At 49.7% G+C, this 25,537-nt stretch overlaps 2 protein-coding genes across 4 annotated transcripts in view; one reads left to right on the top strand and one right to left on the bottom strand.

Annotated features, from left to right (window-relative positions):
- COPA (coat protein complex I subunit alpha) overlaps nt 1–4,880 on the bottom strand; it is a 35,831-nt gene extending 30,951 nt beyond the window's left edge. The window contains exons 1-6 of one of the 2 annotated variants that reach the window (XM_075607742.1): nt 4,670–4,880; nt 3,780–3,893; nt 3,602–3,675; nt 2,984–3,064; nt 2,483–2,559; nt 1,748–1,857 (exon numbers count right to left, since the gene is read on the bottom strand). In XM_075607742.1, the coding sequence (XP_075463857.1) occupies nt 1,748–1,857; nt 2,483–2,559; nt 2,984–3,064; nt 3,602–3,675; nt 3,780–3,893; nt 4,670–4,709 (496 nt within the window). In that variant the 5' untranslated portion in view covers nt 4,710–4,880. The remainder of the gene's footprint in view (nt 1–1,747; nt 1,858–2,482; nt 2,560–2,983; nt 3,065–3,601; nt 3,676–3,779; nt 3,894–4,669) is intronic. The other variant, XM_075607744.1, reaches the window with a different exon arrangement.
- A 5-nt stretch (nt 4,881–4,885) lies between these two features.
- NCSTN (nicastrin) lies at nt 4,886–21,923 on the top strand. 2 transcript variants are annotated; one of them, XM_075607746.1, is made up of 17 exons: nt 4,886–5,042; nt 6,284–6,388; nt 6,819–6,942; nt 7,144–7,262; nt 7,644–7,789; nt 8,525–8,675; nt 9,218–9,324; nt 9,821–9,973; nt 11,154–11,258; nt 12,140–12,217; nt 13,197–13,366; nt 14,970–15,072; nt 15,609–15,701; nt 16,364–16,451; nt 17,785–17,957; nt 18,571–18,783; nt 19,096–21,923. In XM_075607746.1, the coding sequence occupies exons 1-17, from the start codon at nt 4,952–4,954 to the stop codon at nt 19,216–19,218; spliced, it is 2,142 nt and encodes a 713-aa protein (XP_075463861.1). In that variant the 5' UTR covers nt 4,886–4,951; the 3' UTR covers nt 19,219–21,923. The 2 variants fall into 2 exon arrangements, with proteins under 2 accessions (XP_075463861.1, XP_075463860.1); XM_075607745.1 differs by having other exon boundaries at nt 9,215–9,324.
- Nucleotides 21,924–25,537: the final 3,614 nt, after the last annotated feature.

Genomic DNA, 25,537 nt, shown 5'->3' with positions numbered 1-25,537 from the left:
TGTGTACAAGTGTCTGACCTGCTGAGCTTACAATCTAACCAGCCCTTCCATACAGGGTAATTGAGCGATTTTGCCCAGGATTGCAAGAAACCAACACTGGTATTTCAACTGGTTTCACCCACTTCAAAAGGTTTGATTGGACGTTACCTCTAATTCCCACTAATCTTCCGCTTCAGCAAATCCCTCTCACTGACCCTGAATATTTAAACGCTTTTGCAGCCGGAGGGGCATGTAACATATTGCAATCAAAAGGTGTTTGCGTGTGTGTGGCCCTGTCTTTACAAAAGTAAGTGCAAGCTCCTCAGGATAGTCACTAACCATTGGATTAATTTAGGGGTTCTCAACTCCAGTCCTCAAGAACCCCCAACTGGTCAGGTTTTAAGGATATCCCAGCTTCAGCACAGGTGGCTCAATCAGTGGCTCATTGAGCCACCTGTGCTGAAGCTGGGATATCCTTATAACCTGACCAGTTGGGGGTGGGGGGTTGGAGGACTGGAGTTGAGCACCCCTGGATTATCTGATGTTACCAAAGTCCATGAGGTGCAAGGAAGTCAAAAAAGACATTGAGCAGGAAGCATGTTACAGGAGAACGTGTATTTCATATTACCAGGTAAGTCCTCCACACATTAGTCTACTAGTTAGTATTGCAAGTGAAGTGAGGAGAGGTTCTTCATTCCTTAGCATTGAATTTTAGTGTATAACAGCCCGACACACTTCATGCATTTCAAAAGCCATTAAATATGTTACCCAGCATGCATTTCAATGCGGCCAACTGCGTAAAACCATCGCATCTCACAGAGAGAGATTAAATGTATACGGCAGCGACAGTTGTGTTACTGAAGAAAGGGTTAAAGAGCCCCTCCAAGTTCATGTGGGCAAATGGAGGATGGGAGGTAGGCAGAGTTTCTGCCCAGCTGCCAAACTCTGGCTTTAAGCAACTGGTCTTATCTGCCGTGTGCTTTAAAAAGTGCGCCCATCCCCACTCAAAGCTGCGAAAGAGAAAAGTGATGGGGCAAAGGAATGTCTCAGCGTGAAACCCTCAGTCTAATGTATACAGCTACCATGTTGGTAACAAACTGTACATAGGTACAAGGGGAGAAAATTGCTAATACGTAAAATGTGAAGAAATCAGGGCGGCCTGTGGCTAAACTAAAAAACGTGTGCTTTAGACCTAAACATGGCTGAAAGGGCTGCTAGAGAGAGCACATCAACAGCGCCAAGCTTAAACAGAACTAGTAAAACAAAACAAAAATATATATATATATTTTTATTCACCGGGCTTCTCCATGTAAGGAGCTACACTGCAGCAGGGACAATATAAAAAGGCACTTTCCTAGTGCGAGGCCTTGCGTAGGAAGTATACCTGCTGGCTGCTATTGGGCATTGTTAGGAAGAACGCCACAACAAACCCAGAGACTGAAGTACTTTTTATCCATGGGAACTTCATTAAACTGTCAGAGACCCGAAACTCATTTGAATAATTTACCCAATCGTTTCTAGAGGCAAGAGTCCTAATGACCGATACCTGCAGTGTTAGAGGTGTATGAGACCTCATTTTAATCGGTATCTTATCGTGCATTGGGATAACCCCACTCTTCTCCTACAGGGAACTAGCTGAAGCTCCAGTGCTGTGTCTCTCTCTCTCTCGCTTTCCTGTCTAGGTCACTTCCCTGATCCCACACTTTTCCGCTTTGCAGTTTTGAGTAGGTCTGTGCCGCACGACACCCCCTCAACCTGGGCAGCTCACCAGAAATATCCCAAACGCGCACTGTCTGGTCCAAGCTGGCGGACACCACCAGATCCTCGGAGGGGTGGAACTGAGCGCACATCACGTAGTGGTTGTGACCGGTCAGGACGCTGCAAAAAGAAGAAGAAGCCACGTAAGTACCATCCTGGTTGCTCGCTTATTTATCAACTGCAGAAGTGATTCAGGACAACAGACTTAGTTGTACTCTATTTGGGGCAATGCAAAATGCCTGAAATATGGAATGTTAAACACGCTATGGGAAGTTGTAAAGGATACCTGAAAAGCTTATAGAAGCCATATAAAAGCTATACAAAACTTACAAAAAAATAATAATCAGAAAGCGAGGCAATAAAAAGACTCATTTATTTGGAACAGTAATTAAGTTGATCTTTTTACAGTCAAGAGCAGGGGTGGGCAACTCCAGTCCTCAAGGGTCAACAACATGTCAGTTTTTCAGGATATCCCTGCTTCAGCACAGATGGCTCAGTAAGTCTCAGGTTTAGCACAGATGGCTCAGTCTTCGACAGCCATCTGGGCTGAAGCAGGGATATCCAGAAAATCTGACCTGTTGGTGGCCATTGAGGACTGGAGTTGCCCAGCCCCGGTCAAGAGGCTTCCAGTTGGCAGAGAATTCTATTTACTTCACATATTCGTAATGGGTTGTGGACATTTTTGAATTGCTCCTGGAGCCAGAAACGCTGTCAGTATACATGTCAGTGTGTTCTATTAGTTTACCAAACGCAGGTCCGAGACTGCCAGTTCCAGATGCGAATAGTCTGATCGTCGGACGCACTCAGGATCCAGGGGTAATCCTAAGAAATCAGGTATAGCCAGTTAGATCTCCAGCAAAGACGTGCTGAGAGAATTAGTCCTGTCAATAATTGCTAGCATCTAGCACCGTTTAGTGAATAACCCATTTTTATAGCTTTCTCCAGGGTATGTACGGGACATACTGAATGCCCCGCAATGAAGGGGTTATCACCTGCTGCTGCAGCAGCAAAGGAATGAACCCTATGAATTTCCAGTTTTTCCCCCTCAAACTTCTAAATATCCAGCAAAAAACTGTGTATAGCTGCAAAAGGATACCCATGAGATGGACCGCTTAATTTGGGAACCTTTATGTACAAAATAAATCTATAGTGTTGCTTTTGATACAGTGTAGCAGAACACTCTACAATGAACTATGGGGACCCCTTTGGTTTCAACATTACAAAGCATTACAAAATTGTAACTCACATGGTGGAAAAAGGTGGTCCGGATATAATCCAGGTGTCCGAGCAGGGTAAAGAGACAGCGTCGCAGCTTGTAATTCCAGACCTGGGACGGTTGGCGAACAGACAAAATATTGGTAAACTAGATACACTAAACACACGGTGCAGACCTGAGTAACACCATGGCTGTGAAAACGATTCTGCTTTTAATCTCTATGCGCCCTCCTTTACACACATATTGGTAACAGATACATTTTCATTCTGCTTTCTCATTAAGAAATGCATCAAAATCTAAATTTCTCATTGTTTTAATTACAGATGTTAAACTAAACCGCCCCAAAAAAAATTTTTTTCCTGGATTTCGTATAAAACAAGATAAAGATTTGAATACGTTTATCTCAAACATTTGTCAGATATTAGATAAATTAATCAAATAATTATGCATGTGTTATGGTTAAGACGGCATCTTTAAAAATCCACAGCATACAAAAGTTCATTCGCTGAACCTGAGGGTGTTATGTTGGCTTCAAAGCTTCTGTACAACGTCTGCATATAAAACTGTTAGGCTAATCCAATACCCGATATTACCATCTGCACAGTGTAATAAAGGCTATGCAAGTCCCCTAATGTATCTTTATGTTACCTTAATTTTGTAGTCATCTCCTCCAGACACAAAAAGCGGCTGCTGCTTGTGAAAATCAATACCACGGACTGGACCTAGAAAAAAGCAAGAAATAAGTTTAATCAAGAACATCTGATATCATCCGCACTATGACATTGTGACTAGCGAAGATAATGTCCCACATTGCTCCATCACTTACCATCGTGCTCATCAAACTTGTCTATCAGGGTGCACATGCGGTAATCCCACAGCTGAATGACACCGTTGTGTAGGCTGGTGAGAATCCATGGCCGCTTCGGGTGAAAGCTGAGCCCTGAGAGGAAGAGACACGGAACAGTGACCCAGACCGCCTGCTAACACCAGTGCTGATGTGACACAGACACAGGTGGAAGGCACACAAGGTGAGGACTGCTGCTTTGTGTGGAGGCAGAAGGGATGTTACACACTCGGACGTGAGAACCCCCACACTGTAGATTCTGGATTTTGTTTGAAGCAGAAAGAGGGAGACAAAGTGACAGAGGTGCGCAGTTGAACCCTTTCGCTGCCAGAGAACACAGCACTGCAGCAAAACGGTTAATATATTATAATCTGTACGTGCTGTAACTTCCCAACACAACACTGCTATTTTAAGCACCTTTGCTGTAAACTTGCCTCAGTGCACAGACCCCACAAACAATGTCTCTCTGATAAAAATCACAACTTCCCAACTAAATGGACACCAGGGACCTGATTAAAGATCGTTTTAATATGTTTTCAGTTATGTGAATTGTGTTCTCACCCCCCTCCCCCCCACTGTACTACTGTCCCCAGGCAGGTCCCCGGCCTCCCCAGGCAGGTCCCCGGCCAGGTCCCCGGCCTCCCCAGGCAGGTCCCCGGCCTCCCCAGTCAGGCCTCGGGGGTTTCTCATCGGCCAGGTCCCCGGCCTCCCCAGCCAGGTCCCCGGCCTCCCCAGCCAGGTCCCCGGCCTCCCCAGTCAGGTCCCCGGCCTCCCCAGTCAGGTCCCCGGCCTCCCCAGCCAGGTCCCCGGACTCCCCAGGCAGGTCCCCGGCCTCCCCAGCCAGGCCTCGGGGGTCTCCCGGTTCCCCTTACCTTTCACCCGGGCGGACTTCATCTCGAACTTGGTCAGCATCTTGCCGGTACCGGTTCTCCTCCCTCTCAGTGTCTCTCTCACCCGCAGCTACACGTCACACTCTGTCCCGGAAGTGCCGCGTTGGAGGTTTGGCTCGAGCCGCGCATGCACCACACCGCGGGTCCTCCCAGTCATCACAGAGCGATGGCCAGAGCTTCTCCCGCGTGCTGGATTCCGGGCTGGCAGCTGAGGGCGGAAGTAGAGGCTTCTGAGGGCGGAAGTAGAGGCTGCTGCTGGTGGTGATGGCGGCTCTGGATGTGGTCGGGATGGTGGGAGAGGCCGGCTCTTGGCGGGGATGGAGGTGCTTGGGCCTCACCCTCGCTGTGATAACAGGTGAGCGCTTCCTGATGGGGAGATACCTATCTGGGCCCAGGTGTGGATACTGGAGGCGGCTCCATGCTGCTTGTACCCACCCCAGAGGTGGCGGCCCTCCTGTGCCCACCCCAGAGGGGGAGGAGGGGGCCTGTAGCAGACCAGTGGTTCTCTGACATCCAGGGACTCCCTGGGTCCTTAACGATGAGCAGCGAGTGAAGGGGGTGGGGATCTGAAGGATCTCCTAGTTCAGGTAGGGTATAATAATTTTAGGGGGTGTTTGTATTATAGAAATATAAACACACTAATAGCACTTTAAACAGAAAATATAATGAACATGTTCATGCTGCACGGAGCGAAGTGGGCCCAAACAACCCCACTAAAAATCATACAAATCCCAAAATAGGCTCCAGCACATTCAGATGGACAAACGTAGAGAGTCTCAGAATAAGCCACAAATTTAATAGCAGTTAGAGAGAAGAAGATTGCCTGTAGCCTTTGCCAGTAGCCTGTGAACACTGAGAATAAGGACGGTTTGCTTTACCCCTATATACTTACCTTTACTGCGGATGGCTGTTCACAGCAGAATTATATGATTGCATTACTCTGTGATTTTGCTTAGCTTTCATTTGTGTGTCTTATAGGGGGGGACAAGGGTCAAGGGAAGTACCTTGAGGTTAATGTGGACCCAAGGGAACAGGCCAGAAGAAAGGGTTTCTACCCTGAGACGTTGCCCCTCTTACCCTACCCCAGTGTCTTTATATGTTTATCTGTTTTTCTTTCCCCATATCCTCATTTGTACCCCAAACATCCCTTTCCTGTGTATCTCTCCCCCCCCCCCGTGTGATAATTAGGGCTGTGTACTTTGCATAATTAGTCGGTTAGCATTTCCAATTTTGTATATCTATTTGTTTACGCTATTAAATTTGTGGCTTATTCTGAGACTCTCTACGTTTGTCCATCTATCTGAGTGTGCTGGAGCCTATTTTGGGATTTGTATTGGCAGCATATTTCTGATGCTTATTTTGATGACTAAATAAGGACAGTGATGTTCCTATTTCCATCCACTCATGTGGGCAAGATGAGGAAAAGGTTGGGGTGAAGTGACAGGACTGGAGTGAATGTGGCAGCAGTTGGGATTGACCAGCGGGGCACTGGTGGTGCTAAACCTATTAGTTAGCATATTAACTGTTGTGCCGCTTCCTCTTTAGGCTGCAAGTGTGTTGTCTCGTGATTACAGATTGATCTCATTTACCCCCCAGGTCTGTGTCATGGGAACTCCGTGGAGAGAAAGATCTACATCCCGCTGAACAGCACGGCCCCGTGTGTGCGTCTCCTTAACGCCACCCACCAAATCGGCTGCCAGTGTAAGCTCGAGGCCCATCGATCACGTGACTCTTATTAGGGCAGACATGGAATTTACACTTCCACATCTCACAACCAAGAAAGTCCAAAGTTTAAATTAGGCCTGAGTGATTATCTGATGGTCGCCAAACTCATGGAGTGTCTTTTTGCAATCGCAGCTGCATGTGGCATCTCAGACACATACAGCATAACCCTTCAATGCCACAGTATCTAATGGCATTGAAGTACCCGCAGAAAAGTTAACAGACCATAAAGATTATTATTTTTTTCTCCTTTTTAATGCAAAACCTTAGTGATCTTATATTAAATGTGCTCATACTTTTATCTTCTTGCTTATTCATCTCATTTAATGGTATTGCAGCGTCAGTCTGTCCAGATACAGTGCGTGCAACTTGTCACTAGCAACATGTTGCTTTTGTCCTTGCTCTGCAGCCTCTAGGAACGGTGACACCGGAGTGATTCACGTGGTAGATAAGGAGGACGACCTTCACTGGGTGCTGGAGACTGGGCCCAATCCACCCTACATGGTGCTGCTTGAGGGTTATCTCTTCAACAGGTGAACAGCTTGGAGCACAGTGTCACAAGAACTTTAACTCTTTAAGTGCCCCGGTGCCTTTGCTGCTAGTTGAGCCTTTGCACAGCAACAGATAGAAGTAAACCTAGGCCAGGGGACCAGGCATTTTGCCTGGCATATGATGCGCCCAGACACACAACTCTACTGAAGGTTGTAATCCCGGCTCTTCCCTCTTTGCATCAGGGAGACGATGCAGAAGTTGAAGGGCAGCTCTCGTGTGTCCGGAATGGCTGTGTCCTTTTCCAATCCCAGCCCCCCTGGTGGCTTCTCTCCCGATGTCCAGTGCCCGAACGATGGCTTCGGTAAGATCCCTTCCCTGGGTGCACCTCAGCAATGTAACATGACGAGGGGTGGTGCGTGTATGTGATATAAACAAGATCTTTGGCAAGAAGTATACACATCTCACACCATAGATACACCTCCAGCAACAGCACATACAGAACAATGATTATATTAACACTATCCGTGTATAAATCAGTGTATTCACACTATTGATGGATTGACACTGTCTGTGTATCAGTGATTGTTGTATGAATACAATCCGAGTTTTAGCGAGAAATGATTAATGAGATGTTCTGTATTTGTAATATACCAGCATTTCTTGTTGATGAGATAAAGTACTGCCCCTTACCCCTCATCTATGACCTGCCTCTCTGTATGCTGACATGGTTTCTTTATTGCAGGGGTCTACACCAGTGATCATGGACTGCAGTACGCACACTGCAACGGGACGCTATGGAACCAGCAGGGGAACGGGCTCTCGTATGAAGATTTCCAGTTCCCCATCTTTCTCCTCCAAGATAAGAATGAAACGGAAGTCATCAGGCAGGTGGGTTTGCTCAGCACATGGAGATCTGCCCGACACCGCATGCAGCCCGGGTCTTGGGGTGTCGCGTGTCTCACAAACTAGGAACTTTCATAATACCAAAGACCCATTTAGGAAGACATGGGGCAAAACTGCTCGAGTTTCTCATAAAGACCTCTGTGTATTCGTCTCGTCTTGGGTAGTATATATACTGTCCAGTATACGGTAACAGCACATTGCTTTTCTTACTAATGCGGTATAATTAAAATGTGTTGTAGCAATCATTGTGCACGTGGCGCTGCACATAGAATCTAACAAGAGCCCATAGAGCTAACAATCTAATTTTAGTGCACGAAGCACAGTGACTTGACACAGGTCATAAGTCACGCTGGATTTGATCCAGTTTCTCCCATTTCAGAGGCTGTGGCATGTCTGCATGTACCTCTTCACCTAGCTCACCCCTTGTATTAGGTGTGCAGGTATCTATTTTGTATTTGGTTGTCCGGCTGTGGCATTACCACCGCGTTACTCCTTCAGCTAAGAGTATGTGTAAACCTTTTGTGTGTCTGATCCTTAGACATGGAAGTACACAGAAGCATGTTTCGGGGACTTTTCCTGCCCCGTTACTCAGGAGAAGTGTCTTTACGAATAGGCTGCGTGCGTGTTAGCGCACGTGCATGTCATGACTTAATCGGCCTAGATTGCTGCCCTGAGTTTCACTTCCTCTCCCTTCCTTCCCCCCCCCCCCCTCCCCCGCAGTGCTACAGAGATCACAACATCCCGCAGAATGACAGCATCCCGCAGTACCCGCTCTGCGCCATGCAGCTCTCCTCCCACATGCACGCGGTCACCAGCACCGTTACCTGCATGAGGCGAAACTCCATCCAGTCCTCCTTCAGCATTAACCCAGGTGAGGTGGTGACTGGGTCAGGCAGGGGCGAGCCTCGGAGGGGGGACAAAGGGTTTGGGACATTGGAAATTTCTGCAGAGAGAACTAATGGGAGAAGGTCTTGTGTGTTAATGTGCATAGAATGTGTGATACTGGCTCACAGACTCATTAAATCAGGGGTGGCCAACTCAGTCCTCAAGGGCAACCAACAGGTCAGGTTTTCAGGATATCCCAGCTTCAGCACAGGTGGCTCAGTCAAAGACTGAGCCACCTGTGCTGAAGCTGGGATATCCTGAAAACCTGACCTGTCGGTGGCCCTTGAGGACTGGAGTCGGCCATCCCTGCATTAAATCATAGGGGAGTTTGACTTACAAATCAATATTTATAAGAAGAGATTCTGATTTGTCACAGCTCCTACTTGTGATGTGTATCTTGGGTGGTTTGGAACGGAGTATCACACTTTCACCGCATGTTGCCTTGTCCAGGAAGCAGAAAGAGCCGCTGCCCTGAGTTTGCAATCCTGGGCACCTCCTGTATTCACATTGCTTCCTGTTCCCCAGAAGCTGTGTGCGACTCTCTCGCGGGTTACAACGTGTGGAGCACCCTGAAACCGATCAACAACTCGGCCAAACTGGCTCCCGAGGAACAGCTGGTAATGGTGGCTACGCGGGTAAGTGAGATGCAGTCAAATGGCAGAACAAGAGGTCATGCTCTGCTGCTGCAATGTTACCCTTTACTAAAAGAGTAGTGGATACATGTAACGGCATCCAAGCAGAGGTGGTTGAGGTTAATACAGTAAAGGAGTTGCAGCCAATTGGTGTAGATGGGAACATCCTTAAAATGGAAGTAATGGAGGAAGAAAGTGCAGTCTGAGAACTCACACAGGATATAATAGATTTTTCTTGTGTAGCTGACAGTGTACGCAGCTATATACACAGAATTTTGCATGCACAACGCCCCTCGCCCTGTTTTGGTTGCCTGTGGCACAGGGAGACTTGCCTAAGGTCACAAGACTGTCCTTGTTTTCTGAGTCCGTGCCTTTACTCACTGAGCCATTCCTTCAGCCACGGGATAGGGATATGGGCTGACATGCCTGGGTTTGCCTGCTGTGCCCTTTTCTGGGGATGACAGGGAGGGGGGTAACATCCATCACTTTGCCCTCACAGCTGGACAGCCGTTCTTTCTTCTGGAACCTGGCCCCGGGAGCAGAGAGCACCGTGTCTGGGCTGGTCACTCAGCTGGCCGCTGCTGAAGCTCTTCACAGGCTGCCGGACTCGCAGACCTTGCCAAGGAACATAATGTTCACCTTCTTCCAAGGGGTAGGGACAATCAATCATTCATATGCACCACGAACCCCAACAGCTACCAACATCATGTAGCCAATAATGGGGATAGCAACCCTGTGTATGTTCTGCCGGCAAACTGCCGTCCTTGCCCAGCTCCCACTGATACACTGCCAAGCACCTTACAGGGGCAGTGCCTCTTACAACCAAAGTTGAACTCATTCCAGTGACCTGTTTAAGGGTCTCATCTGTCTCATTAATACCTTTTTTCTTATTTGACACGTAAGCATTTTTAATGTATTTTTTTTTTTTTTTAAAGTTCGACTTGGGAGAGGTTTGATGAGATGTTACCGTGTGACCAGCTAGTGGTCGGGACAGCCAGAGCCCCCCTTGCCACTACCTTTATTGGCTCTCTGATAAGGACAGGGTGGGATAAGGGAACGAAAACACTTGATTGACAACCACTTCCCCATTTCGGGGTCCTTAAGAAAGTCAACGGGCCGACTGTAGAAAGTCACCTCAAGTTAACATGTCAGGCCAATTAAAGCGGAAATCCAAGCAGGCTCTTTATTATTATTTCTTAACATAGGATTGAACAAGGGGTCTGCGGAGCTGAACTCTCTTCATTTTGGCTGTGAGGACCCCCTGCTTTCCGAGATACTCTCCTCCGCAGAGGGTGCCTATATCTACTCTAACTAGACTTATGTCATGGCTCTCGCCCTTTGGGCCAATAGGAAGCCATGATGTCATCTGGTGCGTCTTCCTATTGGCCCGCGGGAAGCTTTAAACGTTGATGGGATACCCTTTCGAAGGGAAGTATCTTTGGAAGCAGCGGGTCCCCGGAGCTGAAATTAATGGGGTTCAGCTTTGGAGACCCCCCCCCCCCCCTGCTTCAATCCTGTGAGCTTGGATTGCTCCTTTAAAGACCAAACGGAGGGTAACGTACCTGCAGAGGGCAGGTGGAGATTACATGCAGTATTTGTCACCGGAGAAGCTTAACACACAAGGGGTAAAAGTACAAAGATAAGAGTTGGCAGCGCGCGTGGCAGCGACATTCTGTTGCTGTCAGTGGGAGTTTTTCTGTGCTACATTTGGAGCTGTTTTTACCCCAGAATTGCACCACTTTTGCCTAGACACACGTCACACAGTCGCATCCCTTGTCCACGTAGCAATGAAACACTTCCGATGTGGTGACCGGGGTTTGTGTCCCTCCCAGGAAGTCTTCGATTACATCGGTAGTTCCCGGATGGTGTACGACATGGAAAAGGACAAGTTTCCCATCAAACTAAGCAACATCCATTCGTTTGTGGAGCTCAGTCAGGTACGGTCCCAGCTGGCACGGGCTCTCCCGTCCCCAGACTGAGCCCCCTCCCCACTTCATGTGGCAGTCTTTTCCTAAGCAGAAGGCCGCACATTTATATGTATAGGGGGGAAAGTTTGGATACACACGTTACACAATGTCTAATTTTAATTGCCCGCAATGTCTCTATAACTCGAGCCTTTCTTAGCATCGTTTATTGAGGGGTGCGCAAACTTTTGGTGCTGCGCCCCCCTGCCTGCTCTCCCCCAGTGCTCGTGCCCCCCCTTTACCCTTGTGCCTGCGATATGGGATGTCAGGTGACCCTGCGGCATCATTTGACGTCGTGTCACCCGCAGCCAGCTGAATCCAGGTAAGTGAGTTACAGAGGCCTCGCGCGGTCCCCCGGCATTTAATTTAAATGCCTTGGGGGAAGAGTGCGGGGTCTCTGTAACCGCCCGCGCCCCCAGTTTGCGCACCCCTGGTTTATTGGAATTGTATTAAAATGAAGGCGCTTAAACAAATAACGCCTTCTCTACCACATCCATAGTTTTACATTTTTGCTGCCAGGGAGAGGATTGCACGGCAAGGAATACCGTGCATTCACTGCGCTTCTTATTATAAAGTTATTCCTACATTATCTGCAGGGAATTCCTTCTTACTAAACTCCTAATCCTTTATTTGTAACTGTTCCTCCCAATATCTATTCTCTTGTTTATTTATCTTCAACCGAAAGCTGCTAAAATAATTGTGTTAATAAATACTTGTATGATCTATTGTCGCTTGTAGGACAAAATAAATCAATCGGAGGGTGAAAATGTCAAATATTGTAATTCCATATCCATCAGCTTGCTGTTTCATGGCCGATACGCGTGGGCACATTGCCTTCTTTGTTTGTCCTGCAGGTGGCGCTGAGGGACTCCTCCTTCCTGTGGATGCACACTGACCCCATCTCTCGGAGGAATGAGTCTGTTGATTTGATGGTACGTATAAGGGGCCGCTCCATACACTGGCTAACAGCAGAGAATCAGCGGTGGATACATGAACACACCATTCCAAGGAGGTGAAATGGCTTTCCATGCATACACGAGCTTGTGTACTCTATTACAGGGTCACCCACCTAACCTCACATGAGCCAATCACTGGCTCCCCAGAATCCCCTGCAATCCCCCAGAATCCCCAATCTCCCAAGCAAGATCTATACTATTATTTCCTCCCCTCCTTAGCCGGCAGCTTTTCATGAATGTGTAATCTTCTCCGCAGGGCTTTGTTTTATACCTTCTGATTCTCTGCAGTACAATAAGGGTTCTCGTTATTTAAATCTATTTCATTCTTTTCCTCTTCTGAAATATACAGCACTTTGCAAACCGTAATTACAGCCGATATCTGTTTGTACGTTCCATAAATTCTATACCATTGTGTGTGTTTTGTATGTCTTTATTTATATAGCGCTTTTCATGTACACAGCGCTTCACAGCAGTAATACACATAAATACCAAATAATATAAATAACACCAAGGGAATAAGGGATTTAGACATAAAAGTAACATTTAGGAAAAGGCTAACAGACTAATTGGTAGGTAGGGAGAACGTACAGAGACAGTAGGAGGGTGTTCTGGTAAGTGCGTCTGCAGGGGGCCAAGCTTTATGTATCATGTGTAAAGTATCAGCCTCAGAGCTACTCATACGATGCGGTAAGGAGGTGGGCTTACCATCACTACCATTATTTGTAGACGGTTGTACTTTAGTCCTAGGTTCTTTAAGACGGACAGACGTGTCCGCGTGACCCTTTCTCAGTGGCCCTTGCCACGTGCTGCCAGCCATTTAGCATTAGGAACAAGTTCCTTTATCGTGTGCTGTATGTTACATTGTATTTGAATCCGTTGGTGTGAATGGCGAGCCGCAGTGGGTGCGAGTCCTGAAATCTCCGTGACACGCTCCTGCTCTCCCCTGTGCATCCAGGTGCAGAATCTGCTGGACACCCTGAACAACGCCAGCCTGGGCTCCAATGTGACCCTCGCTGAGGTCAACCAGTCCCAGCCTCTCCCACCCGCTTCCTTTCAGCGCTTCCTGAGGGCCCGAAATATTCCTGGGGTGGTGCTGACAGACCACCGAGCTGCTTACAGCAACAGGTAAGACCCCCCCGCCCCCTGATAAGGAGCCCCTGCCTGTGTATAACTGTACGTGTTGAAGGCTGTAACCTTCCTTTTTAACCCCTCGTGCGTTGCTGGTCTGTCCAGGACCTGAACTGGTTATATATGGGGGGGGGGGGGAAGCGCAGGGAAACAATCCTTTAGGTCGTGGGGCGCAAGACTTTAATGGGGGGGACGCGGCATTTACAGAGGCCCCATGCTGAGAGCACGAGGCCTCTGTAAACTTACTTACCCGGCTTCCGTCATGCGTCTCTATGGCAATGCGGCGTCAAATTACGCCGCGGGTCACCTGACCCCACAGCGTCATTTGACGGAACATTAGAGGTGACGGGGCGCGACGGAGGAGAGCAAGCAGGGAGTTTGCGCACACATGCTTTAGGAATTTAATACACAGCGTTGCGTTTTCTATAGCAGTCTGTTTATAACCGTGTGATTTCAAACGTACATTTTCCTTTTCAGTTTATTTTCTTGCTGTGTGATGTAATAGTTAGTGGAACATACCACGTGTCTGTGTCTGATTACGGGGGCTGGGGCGGCGGGGGCTGGGGCGCGCGTCTGATTACGTTGAGAAGTTGAAACCAATCAGCCAACAGTTGAGTAGAAAGGTGCTTTTATCACATTAGCCAGCAGAGGTCAGTGCAAACTCTCAAAGGCGCCTGGTTATAAAGACTCATGTCTACTAAGTGCTGCTGTTCCATGAGACACCTTCCAGCGCCGGGGGACAGGAGATCCTATAGTGTGAAAGGTGGTCTATGTCAGGGGGAGGGGATCAACCCTAGTCCTCAAGCCCCACCAACAGGTCAGGTTTTCAGGATATCCCTGCTTCAACAGAGGTGGCTCAATCTGACCCTGCGTAAGCACAGGTGGCTCAATCAAAGGCCTATGATTAAGCCACCTGTGCTGAAGCTGGGATATCCTGAAAACCTGACCTGTTGGGGGGGGGATTGAGGACTGGAGTTGAGCACCCCTGTTTTATGGAATAGCTCTGCTTCTTAAACATTGTCCTCAGGGTTCGTCTAGTTATTCGCTTTCCCCCTGATTAAAGCCTGTTTCACTTGTTGTTTCCTGTGTGGCGCGCGTGCCTCTGTATGCGAGTGCGCCTCTGTATGCGAGCGCGCCTCTGTATGCGCGCACCTCTGTATGCGAGCGCGCCTCTGTATGCGAACGCGCGTGCCTCTGTATGCGAACGCGCGTGCCTCTGTATTCGCGCGCGCCTCTGTATGCGAACGCGCGTGCCTCTGTATGCGTGCGCGCCTCTGTATGCGTGCGCGCCTCTGTATGCGTGCGCGCCTCTGTATGCGAGCGCGCCTCTGTATGCGAACGCGCGTGCGCCTCTGCGGTATATAAACACAGCACCGCACAGAAAGATAATATGGACCTTAGTTTCTTTCTGCAATCTTTGGTTTTACTTGACGACTTCAGCGTTTGGCTTCCCTGCGTTTGCCAGCGCTCTGCCAGCCGGTGATTGGGCAGACGGGGTTAATACCGGAGTCTTCCTTGGCTTCTCCCGGCTGGGGCTAAGGAGGCAGTTTTGTTAGACGCCGCACGGCACAAACTAAAGCTGCTGCTTTCTGTCTGCCAGATACTATCACAGCGTGTACGACACGTCCGAGAACATCCGGATCAATTACCCTGATGGGATATCCCAGGAGGAAGCTCTGGAGCTAGTCACTGGCACAGCCCGGGTAAGGGGGGGGGGGGCGCGGAGCCCAGGTGGGGGGGGGGGGGGGGGGCATTTTTGAAGGAACATTACTTCATACACCTTTGAAACAGCGCTGACACCAGCCTGACTGACTCAGCGGCTCCCGTTAAGACTTCAACTCTGTTTGAAAATGAACTTGCTGCAGTGCAAAGCAGTATGGAGTATGACTGCACTTTCAGATGAAGAAATCTTCCCATTCGAAACGCTGCTGCTGCTGCATTGTTCTAGTACAGTAAATCTGCCCATTCCAAGTGCCCCGCAGCACCATTTAAATGCCCCATATCAGCACTGCCACGGATGGGAGGGAGTGAGTAACTCCTGTTGGGTTCTTACCGGGGGAAAGCAGTAGGGCAGGAGAAGTATAGAGATGCTACACAATGCAGTGGGATCTTTTTGGGGTAGGGTGGATTTTCTCTCCTTTAACGCCTTTCACGGACAGGGGGGCACGCACCGCGAGGGGTTAATGCCACATGCAGTATGGGAGGGTGTATGTTACAGGTCCGAGCTCTTGCTTTGCAGGCCCTTGCAGATGTTGCCACAGTGCTCGCCAGCACCCTGTACCGACTTGCCGGGGGGAATGACACCACAACAGTCAAAGCGGACCCCAAAACGGTAACCTGCTTTTCCCATCCGGGGCTGCACACTGCTTTGTTTCGGATTGTTTGTAGGTGACGTAGCCCCGGGCACAGAGGAGCGCATCCGCTGATAGGTTGCAGGGTCTTTGGTTTTCCCGTTGGGATTCAATAAATAAGCAAAATGGAACAGGGGAACGCGCATGTGGGGGGGGAAGCACGTGTCAGAGGGGCAGGGCGGAGGGGAGCGAGTGTAAGAGGGGGGGGCGAGGGTCTGTGGGATTCCCATAGATCAGAAGCAGAAATGCTCCAACACCTTTCTCCACTACTGACCACTGATTCTGCAGACAGGGAGCAGTGAGGGGAATTCAGCAGTGGCAGATAAATTAGCATTGGAAGTCATAATAGCTTTCGAAATAATCCAATGGCTTTTATATGGGCTGGAGAGGGCAGCAGCTTGCATGGCAGATTCTGTTTTTGAGTAAGTGGATGCCCACCATTAAGAACGTTAATAGGACAATGGCTAATTACAAGTATACTCTGCACTAACCAATTGGCACGCTGGAACCTCTGGAACATTTGCATTGGATGTGTTAGCACTAGATAAAGTCTTAGCACATGTATAGTATATAAGTTGCCGCCTGTCCGCGTCCTGCGCCCTTGCCCCGTCCTGCGCCCTTGTTCATGCATTATTCTCTGCAGGTCACACGAATGCTATACGGATTTTTGGTGGCGTCCAACAACAGCTGGTTCCAATCCATCATTCGGGCCGACTGGAAGGGGAGTCTGGGTAAGACCCGCCTGCTTAACGAGACTGACCAACATGACTGTGCCGGCAACTGTAATCCTGCAGTAAACATGAGCTCAGTCCCACTTGTCAGGGCATATAACTCCTTATCGCAACGTCAGACCGTATAATCGCCTTGTACGATCTGCCAATTACCAACACAGAGGGGCTGGGGTTTGCCACGGTCACACAGGTTTCACACCAGGTTCCTCTACCTTAAAGGTTTTGTTGGTTTAATTACAACGCCTTTTTCTGTGCCCGTGTGTTTTTTATAGCCATATTTCATTGCCCGGAACCCATCCATCCTTCCCCACTGGAGATAGGTTGATAATGCTGAGATTCTCTTTGAGTAGGAAGTTGGCTTTTGGAGAACTTCCTTCCCCCCCCTCCCTGGTTTAGGCAGATGAATGACAGACAGAGTAGACGCTTTAGACTGCGTCCATGGTGCCCGCACGTGGCGTCACGCTCTCCTGTAGTTGGAGCGATACACGGCCTGTAGGATTGCGTGGCCGAGGGCGTGCAGGGAGGCGTTCCCATGATGTCACGTGAGCGGTTCACCCTCATTGGCTCAACCGCGCATGCGGCTCAGCCGTCACGCGGCAAAATCACATTTATTTGATTCCTGGCGTGCCTCGTTATGCACGCGCGGTTTATGGCCACGCTCATTGCCTTACGGCATTTTGATCACGCCGCGCGCACGGTCCCGATAACCATGGACGCGGCCTGATCCAGAAGACATGATGACTTCTGGGGACCCGCTGTCCAATTGAAGGTTACATAGTTGTATGTATGTATGTATGTATGTATGTATGTATGTCTTTATATAGCGCCATTAGGCTTCTCAGTGAGCCCCTGCAGCCGCAATGAGAGCGGCTTTAGCAGGGGCTCGCGCACGCTTCCGCAAGCGTGCGGAAGCGTAGGTCTTTTTCAAAAGATTGATTTTTGGCCGGTCGTGTGAGCGGTTCGCCCAATGAGGGCGAACCAGCTCCGTGACGTCACAGGCCCCCTCCCCTCCCGACACGCCCCCGGACGGCGCGCGTACCATGGCCAGGGAAAGCACTCGCTTTCCCTCAGCCTCCGCACGGCTGCAGTCCTATGGACGCAGCCTTAATGTACACAGCGCTTCACAGCAGTAATACACGTGACAATCTCATAAATAACACACAAAGCTTCAGCACAGGTGGCTCAATCAATCCCTGCTCCAGCACAAGTGACTGGCTTGATGACTGGAGTTGAGCCCCCCTGGCTTAGAGAACAAAAAGACCCTTTCCTGGAACCCCCCAACAAACATTTTTTTCTGGTCTCCCTATTTTTCCGCTTGCGGTCGCTTCTCTAGAAGACGCCCCATCACAATACTACGTGACCGCCACCTCACATGGCCACCAACCGACCACCAACACCCCTACGCGCCTACTGCTCTCCGTGCTGGCCAACCTTACCGGGAACGTGGTCAACTTCACCAAGGAGGAGTGTCAAAACCCGGAGAAGGTCACGGACGCGCAGAAGGATGTAAGTAGCCATTCTCCTTAATAAATCGCGCGCACTGGCTATTTCCATCGCTTTGTATTTAATTAAAAAGTTATGTATTGTTTTGAAATGGGTAATTAAGCTGAATTATTTATTGTAGCATAAAGTCTCATGGTTCTTTGCTTGGGGATCTGACCTCCTTTTTGCGTACAAATATATCAGAGCTTCGCTGACTTCCGGTGTCCATAGTATAGATTGGGGGTCTGAGCAGTTTGCGGTCCCGCTGGCTGCAGGGAAAGGGGGGTGGGGGGGCTGGGGCTAGAAGTCGGTGTCCGTCTGCCGCATGGGCCTGTCTCTTGCCTCTCCCCCACCGGGCCTCTGTGTCCTGCCAGTCCCAACTTACGCATCCGTTCGGCACCGGAGTCCCTACCCGCCCCCAAAGTGTGTATGTCTTGTGTGTGTATGTCTTGTGTGTGTATGTCTGGGGTATCGGGGTATTGTTTTAGTAGCTCGGGATAACTTTTATTGATCAGAAGTAGCTCCCCGTACAGAAAGGGTTGGCTCCACCCCAGGTATAGTGCGTCCACCCCCCCAGTATAGGGCTCCCCCCTGGTATAGATCTTGTTTAATGCTCGGTTATCTCTGTTCTTGCAAGCTGTTCAGTTACGTGTGGGTGCAGGGCCCTTTAAACGAGAACACCACCACCAGGGCCCCCTTCTGCGTCCGAAGCTCGATCCGCAACACCCTGGCCGAATCCCCGGCCTTCGAGCTGGATGAGTGGGGCTCCACGGAGTACTCCACCTGGACAGAGAGCCGCTGGAAGGAGATCCGGGCTCGCATCTTCCTGGTGCCCAGCCACGCGTTGGAGGTGAGTGCAAGGTCAACATAGCTACAGTGACCTCGTCTGCTATCTCCGTCCATTTATGTACAACTAGCAATAGTGCAGGGGGGGGGACAACTCCAGTCCACACGGGCCACCAACAGGTCATGTTTTAAGGATATCCCTGCTTCAGCACAGGTGGCTCAGTCGTTGATTGAGACACTTGAGCTACCTTTGCTGAAGCAGGGATATAGATAAAACCTGAATTGTTGGTGGCCCTTGAGGACTGGAGTTGGCCACCCTTGCAATAGTGTCACTAACCCTATAGACGTATAATGCTGTTTCCTGCTTCCCCCGCAGGTGATCACCCTCGTTGTGGGCATCACCGTCCTCGTCGTCTCTCTCATCGTCACATACTTCATTAACGCCAAGGCTGACGTGCTCTTCTCGAGTACCCATGACAGCGGGGATGTAGCTTACTAAGGACTCTGCCTCCCTCACCCCCCCTGGGAAACCGGACCTGTTGCTTGCACGGGCAGAGGGGCGCGTTCTGCGGCTAACACAGAGCCACACTGGAGGCATTTCTTCTTCTTATTCTTTTAACTAAAGCAGCGTTTTAAGTATGGGGGAGTTAAACCCCACTTCCCCATCTCCTGCAAACAGACGTGCAACACTGTATAACAACGCTGAGTGTCTCTAGAGACTTCAAGACTACCAGAGCCGCAGCTTCTTGGGGTATAAACGACCAAAATTGGAGCGGGGGCGAATATAAGCTTTGCCTCTTTGCTCCTGTGACGTCGGATGTAACCTTCCAGCACTGAAAGAGTCATAAGCAGGGCAACTAGTGTGGGAGAGGATCATGGGTGGTCGATCCAACCCGTAATGTTAACCCTTTCACTGCAGGAGGCGTGTGTGTGTGTGTGTGTGACACATTGTGTCAGAGAAGGCGCAAGACGGGGTGCCCCACTCCAGTCTTCAAGCTGCCCCAACAGGTCAGGTTTTCAGGATATCCCTGGTTCAGCACAGGTAGCTCGGAGGCTCATACTTCGAAGACTGAGCCACCTGTGCTGAAGCAGGGACCGATTGAGCCACCTGTGCTGGAGCAGGGATATCCTTAAAACCTGTCCTGTTGGGGAGGACCCAGGGGAGGATCTTGAGGACTGAAGTGATGAACCCCTTGGCTTAAGACGGCACTTATAGTGCCTGTCTCTAAATCAATCAAGTTGTGCGGCCTTCCCCTTTTAGTGATGTCACTAGCCTTGTCCCAAGGCCGTCGCTAAAAGTAAAATTACAACTTTCGCTGGTGACGTGATCAGTCGCGTCGCCAGCACTATAAGCGCGGCCTAAGGGAAGCAAAGAGAGGTTCTTCCTTTGCAACCCTCAAAAGTTAAGCGCCTCCGCCCTGGGACTGCATTCCTGCCGCTGAGATCGCCTTTACTTCCCCTGTTTGACTCCATTGTGAAAGCATCCGGCAATTTATTTATGCAAAAAGAAAAGAAAAAAAAGATATTATTTTTTTTGCAGGGGATTTCTAAAAATGTACACCGCCGTGATTTTGTACAAACGGCTTTTGCGACTCATTCCTGGACCTTTTGGCGTTTTCTCCTCCGCTATGAGCCACTAAAAAAAAAAAACAATTAACAAAAGTGGGTAGAAACTGTATATTTTGTGATTTTTTTTATTTTTTGGGCGGGGGGTGGGTTTGTTTTTTCTTCTGTTTTCTATTAAATGTCTCGGAAGATTTGAAATGGTAGAGGAGGCGGGTGACATGGCGACTAAAATCTACCCTGCTGCCTGGGACTGCGTATTTGAAGTAGGAATTGTAGCTGTACTTTTGCACCCGCCGTGCGCTGGGACAATGCTGTGTACCAACCACTTACTTTTGTGAACTGGCTTAGTGATGAGCTTGATCCAGTTTCCTGTGTGTGTACCCGCACCCCGGCAGTGTCGGCCGGCAGAATTCACCGCCGCAGCCCTGGGAGAGGAAGAAGAGGCCGCTATATTTGCTGTATGGCTGCTTTTAAAGCCAGGTGCATTTAACACCTGACATGGATCTAATGGAGAGCCCCAGACGCAGGGATGCCGGGGCTGCAACTAGCCCCTCGCTACCGAGGAGTGAGCCCCCCACATTACGATGCTACGGCCCGTATTTACAAGGCGGTGTTATAGCATTGAACACCTTCCGTCTCCATCTAGTCGATGGTCTGTATATTTCTTATGCGGAGTAGCACTACTTAGTCACTGGGGCCCGTTGCTTGTTGTTTTTTTTGCGCTCTGCTTCTCCTTGGGTCGTCCTTTTTTGTTTTTTTTTGGCATCGTTTCCTGGCTATTTTTTTTTTCCTGGTTCATTCAAGAGAAGATAGTGATGCCAGGAGCCGGCCAGGGTTTCAAGCGCCTCCCCTCTCTGTCCCATGAGTATCAAGAATCCAACAGAACGGGAGTTTGAGGTTCTGGACCAAAAAAAAAACCCCCAGTGTTTTAGTTTGGTGATCCATACTGCATGGGTGGCCAGCTCCCGTTCTCAAGGGCCACAAACAGGCTAGGTATTGAGAATATTCCTGCTTCAGCACAGGTGATTGAGCCACCTGTGCTAAGCAGCGATATCACCGATTCCTTGACTGTTGGTGGCCCTCGAGAACGGGAGTTGGCCACTTCTGTTCTACTGAGCTCTGAAAGTATAACGCACAGGGTCGGACCTCATGGGTAGATGGTAACGTGTCCGTTCCCTCTGCCAGTTTTTGTTTTAATTGATCATTTACAGCAGTGGAATGGGGGACGGGGTCCTCCAGAAGTCAACCACATCATCATCATCATCATCTCTTTATTCCGGTTCTCCCCAGATACCAGTGTAGTTACTGGGGTATCTCTCATGGTTCCCACGGGCCAATAGGAAGCCGTAACGACATTGTTTCTAGCTTCCTATTGGATGGCCATTTAAATCTCCGGATGCCCCCTCCCCCTCCTCTGTTCCAATGCTGTAAATAAAATTAAAAATAGATATTTTGGAGTGTGATTTCTGCGTTAAAGTGCGGTGTCGGGGTTCGACAGCCCCGATATCCTGAATTACCTGGAAACACACCGCATCTTCTGCTGGGGATAGGGGATTGATTTAGCTCCGACTAAGGTCTTTTTTTTTTTTTTACAGAGCAATTGTAATGTTTGTACATATATAAATATCTTGGGTCCTAATTAAATGTGTCGCCTGCTTTATTCCCTGCCATGAACAAGACAGTGATGATTTATAATAAGCGGGATACGTCTTTCTGTGCGTTCCCACTCTCTTCACAGCTGTTCTGATGCTGACCCGGGCCCGGCCTGGTGAGGGTCACCTGCCAGATGGGGAATGGAAGACTGGATTCCAAACCCGGGGAATTCGTTTTAATAGCAAGGTCTGCAAGATACTTTTTAACTTAAACAGGGGCGTACTATAGATCTGACTGTTTAACCCCGGCCGTGCCGGAAGGTGCTGCAGGGCGCTGTTCCCAAGTGTCTAACCCTGGGGGAAAGGGTTAGTCGTGTTACCTTTTAACAGAGGGTGTCTGGTGTTCTGTATAAAAAAATACTGTATACCTCTCACCCAGGGGTGGCCAACTACAGTCCTCAAGGGCCACCAACAGGTCTGGTTTTCAGGATATCCTGTAAATCTGACCTGTTGGTGGCCTTTCAGGACTGGAGTTGGACAGTCGAAGACAGCCACCTGTGCTGAAGCTAGGATATCCTGAAAACCTGACCTGTTGGTGGCCCTTCCGGAGGGGAGTTGGCCACCGCTGCTCTAATCCGGTTTCTGCCAGAGGCACATGTAATGCACAACAAATGGGTTCAACTTGGTTTCCGAAGCCTGTGTGCCAGTTAAAAGTGTGCTGTCCTCCTGCATACAATCCCATTATCTAACGGCGCTTGTTACAATTGGATCACTAAATGGCGCCGCTGCTTTAAAAGTGGGATGGAAACCCGGCGTTGGTTTTGTGACGGGACCCATTTACGGAAGCAGAAAATAGAGCCAGGGACGAGGGGCAAAGAGCGGAGGGAAAGGAACCCGGATCTGGGCGCGGGGACCGATCCGCGGCTGGAAATGATGCAACTTCTGCAAGGTAATTTCTAAGCTGCTGAACATGAAAACAAGATGAGTGGGACCCAGGGGAGACTAGATCATGCAATCTAAGAGCAGGGTGGCATGGTGCCAGCGTGAGCATGTTGGCATTTCAGTGTTGCTTCCCCGTGCACTTTGGGTTACCGTAGCTGCGTCTAACAACTGTTCCTGTTGGTGGATATTCGGAGAACGGGGATCGCCACACTGACCAACTGTCCCCAAGAGGTGACAAGGTTTCAACGGCTTTGTACAGACTTCTATCTGCAGAATTATTTTGTTTAAAGGCAGACCGGATTCACGGACTTTCCGTCCATCTCGATGACAACTATCCCAATACGATGCCATGACTTAGTCCAGAACCCCCAAATCTCACTGATTTTAGTCTGAAATTGTAAATACAACGAATGTGTCTAAATATCGGGACGTTCCTAAAATTGCCTGAAAAAATGTTTCATCCGGCTCTGTCTGAAAACAAAAATCCGAGTTGGAGCTGCAGTAGTTTGTGAATTTGCTTCTGCCTGATCTGCGTACGCACCCACCCACACACTACTACACTTCTGCCTGACCTACGTACGCACCCACACACTACTACACTTCTGCCTGATCTGCGTACGCACCCACCCACACACTACTACACTTCTGCCTGACCTACGTACGCACCCACACACTACTACACTTCTGCCTGACCTACGTACGCACACACACACTACTTCACTTCTGCCTGACCTACGTACGCACCCCCACACACTACTACACTTCTGCCTGACCTACGTACGCACCCACACACTACTACACTTCTGCCTGACCTACGTACGCACACACACACTACTACACTTCTGCCTGACCTACGTACGCACCCCCACACACTACTACACTTCTGCCTGACCTACGTACGCACCCACCCACTACTACACTTCTGCCTGACCTACGTACGCACCCACCCACACACTACTACACTTCTGCCTGACCTACGTACGCACCCACACACTACTACACTTCTGCCTGACCTACGTACGCACCCACACACTACTACACTTCTGCCTGACCTACGTACGCACCCACACACTACTACACTTCTGCCTGATCTGCGTACGCACCCACCCACACACTACTACACTTCTGCCTGATCTGCGTACGCACCCACCCACACACTACTACACTTCTGCCTGACCTACGTACGCACCCACACACTACTACACTTCTGCCTGACCTACGTACGCACACACACACTACTTCACTTCTGCCTGACCTACGTACGCACCCCCACACACTACTACACTTCTGCCTGACCTACGTACGCACACACACACTACTACACTTCTGCCTGACCTACGTACGCACCCCCACACACTACTACACTTCTGCCTGACCTACGTACGCACCCACACACTACTACACTTCTGCCTGACCTACGTACGCACCCACCCACACACTACTACACTTCTGCCTGACCTACGTACGCACCCACACACTACTACACTTCTGCCTGACCTACGTACGCACCCACACACTACTACACTTCTGCCTGATCTGCGTACGCACCCACCCACACACTACTACACTTCTGCCTGACCTACGTACGCACCCACACACTACTACACTTCTGCCTGATCTGCGTACGCACCCACCCACACACTACTACACTTCTGCCTGACCAACGTACGCACCCACACACTACTACACTTCTGCCTGACCTACGTACGCACCCACACACTACTACACTTCTGCCTGACCTACGTACGCACCCACACACTACTACACTTCTGCCTGATCTGCGTACGCACCCACCCACACACTACTACACTTCTGCCTGACCTACGTACGCACCCACACACTACTACACTTCTGCCTGATCTGCGTACGCACCCACCCACACACTACTACACTTCTGCCTGACCTACGTACGCACCCACACACTACTACAGTTCTGCCTGACCTACGTACGCACCCACACACACACTACTACACTTCTGCCTGACCTACGTACGCACCCACACACTACTACACTTCTGCCTGACCTACGTACGCACCCACACACTACTACACTTCTGCCTGATCTGCGTACGCACCCACCCACACACTACTACACTTCTGCCTGACCTACGTACGCACCCACACACTACTACACTTCTGCCTGATCTGCGTACGCACCCACCCACACACTACTACACTTCTGCCTGACCTACGTACGCACCCACACACTACTACAGTTCTGCCTGACCTACGTACGCACCCACACACACACTACTACACTTCTGCCTGACCTACGTACGCACCCACACACTACTACACTTCTGCCTGACCTACGTACGCACCCACACACTACTACACTTCTGCCTGACCTACGTACGCACCGACACACTACTACACTTCTGCCTGACCTACGTACGCACCCACACACTACTACACTTCTGCCTGATCTGCGTACGCACCCACCCACACACTACTACACTTCTGCCTGACCTACGTACGCACCCACACACTACTACACTTCTGCCTGATCTGCGTACGCACCCACCCACACACTACTACACTTCTGCCTGACCTACGTACGCACCCACACACTACTACACTTCTGCCTGATCTGCGTACGCACCCACCCACACACTACTACACTTCTGCCTGACCTACGTACGCACCCACACACTACTACACTTCTGCCTGACCTACGTACGCACCCACACACTACTACACTTCTGCCTGACCTACGTA

Source organism: Ascaphus truei, chromosome 7, assembly GCF_040206685.1.
Source record: "Ascaphus truei isolate aAscTru1 chromosome 7, aAscTru1.hap1, whole genome shotgun sequence".
NCBI classification, from domain to species: domain Eukaryota; kingdom Metazoa; phylum Chordata; class Amphibia; order Anura; family Ascaphidae; genus Ascaphus; species Ascaphus truei.
This window is presented reverse-complemented; position numbering and strand designations above follow the sequence as displayed.

What these genes read in the sequence shown, in the direction of transcription:
- NCSTN (XM_075607745.1), top strand. Translation starts at nt 4,952, where the DNA reads ATGGCGGCTCTGGATGTGGTCGGGATGGTGGGAGAGGCCGGCTCTTGG. An exon ending in CCACCAAATCGGCTGCCAGT is followed by an intron (nt 6,389 to 6,818) that starts GTAAGCTCGAGG and finishes CTTGCTCTGCAG; the next exon opens with CCTCTAGGAACGGTGACACC. An exon ending in CGACTGGAAGGGGAGTCTGG is followed by an intron (nt 16,452 to 17,784) that starts GTAAGACCCGCC and finishes TCGCTTCTCTAG; the next exon opens with AAGACGCCCCATCACAATAC.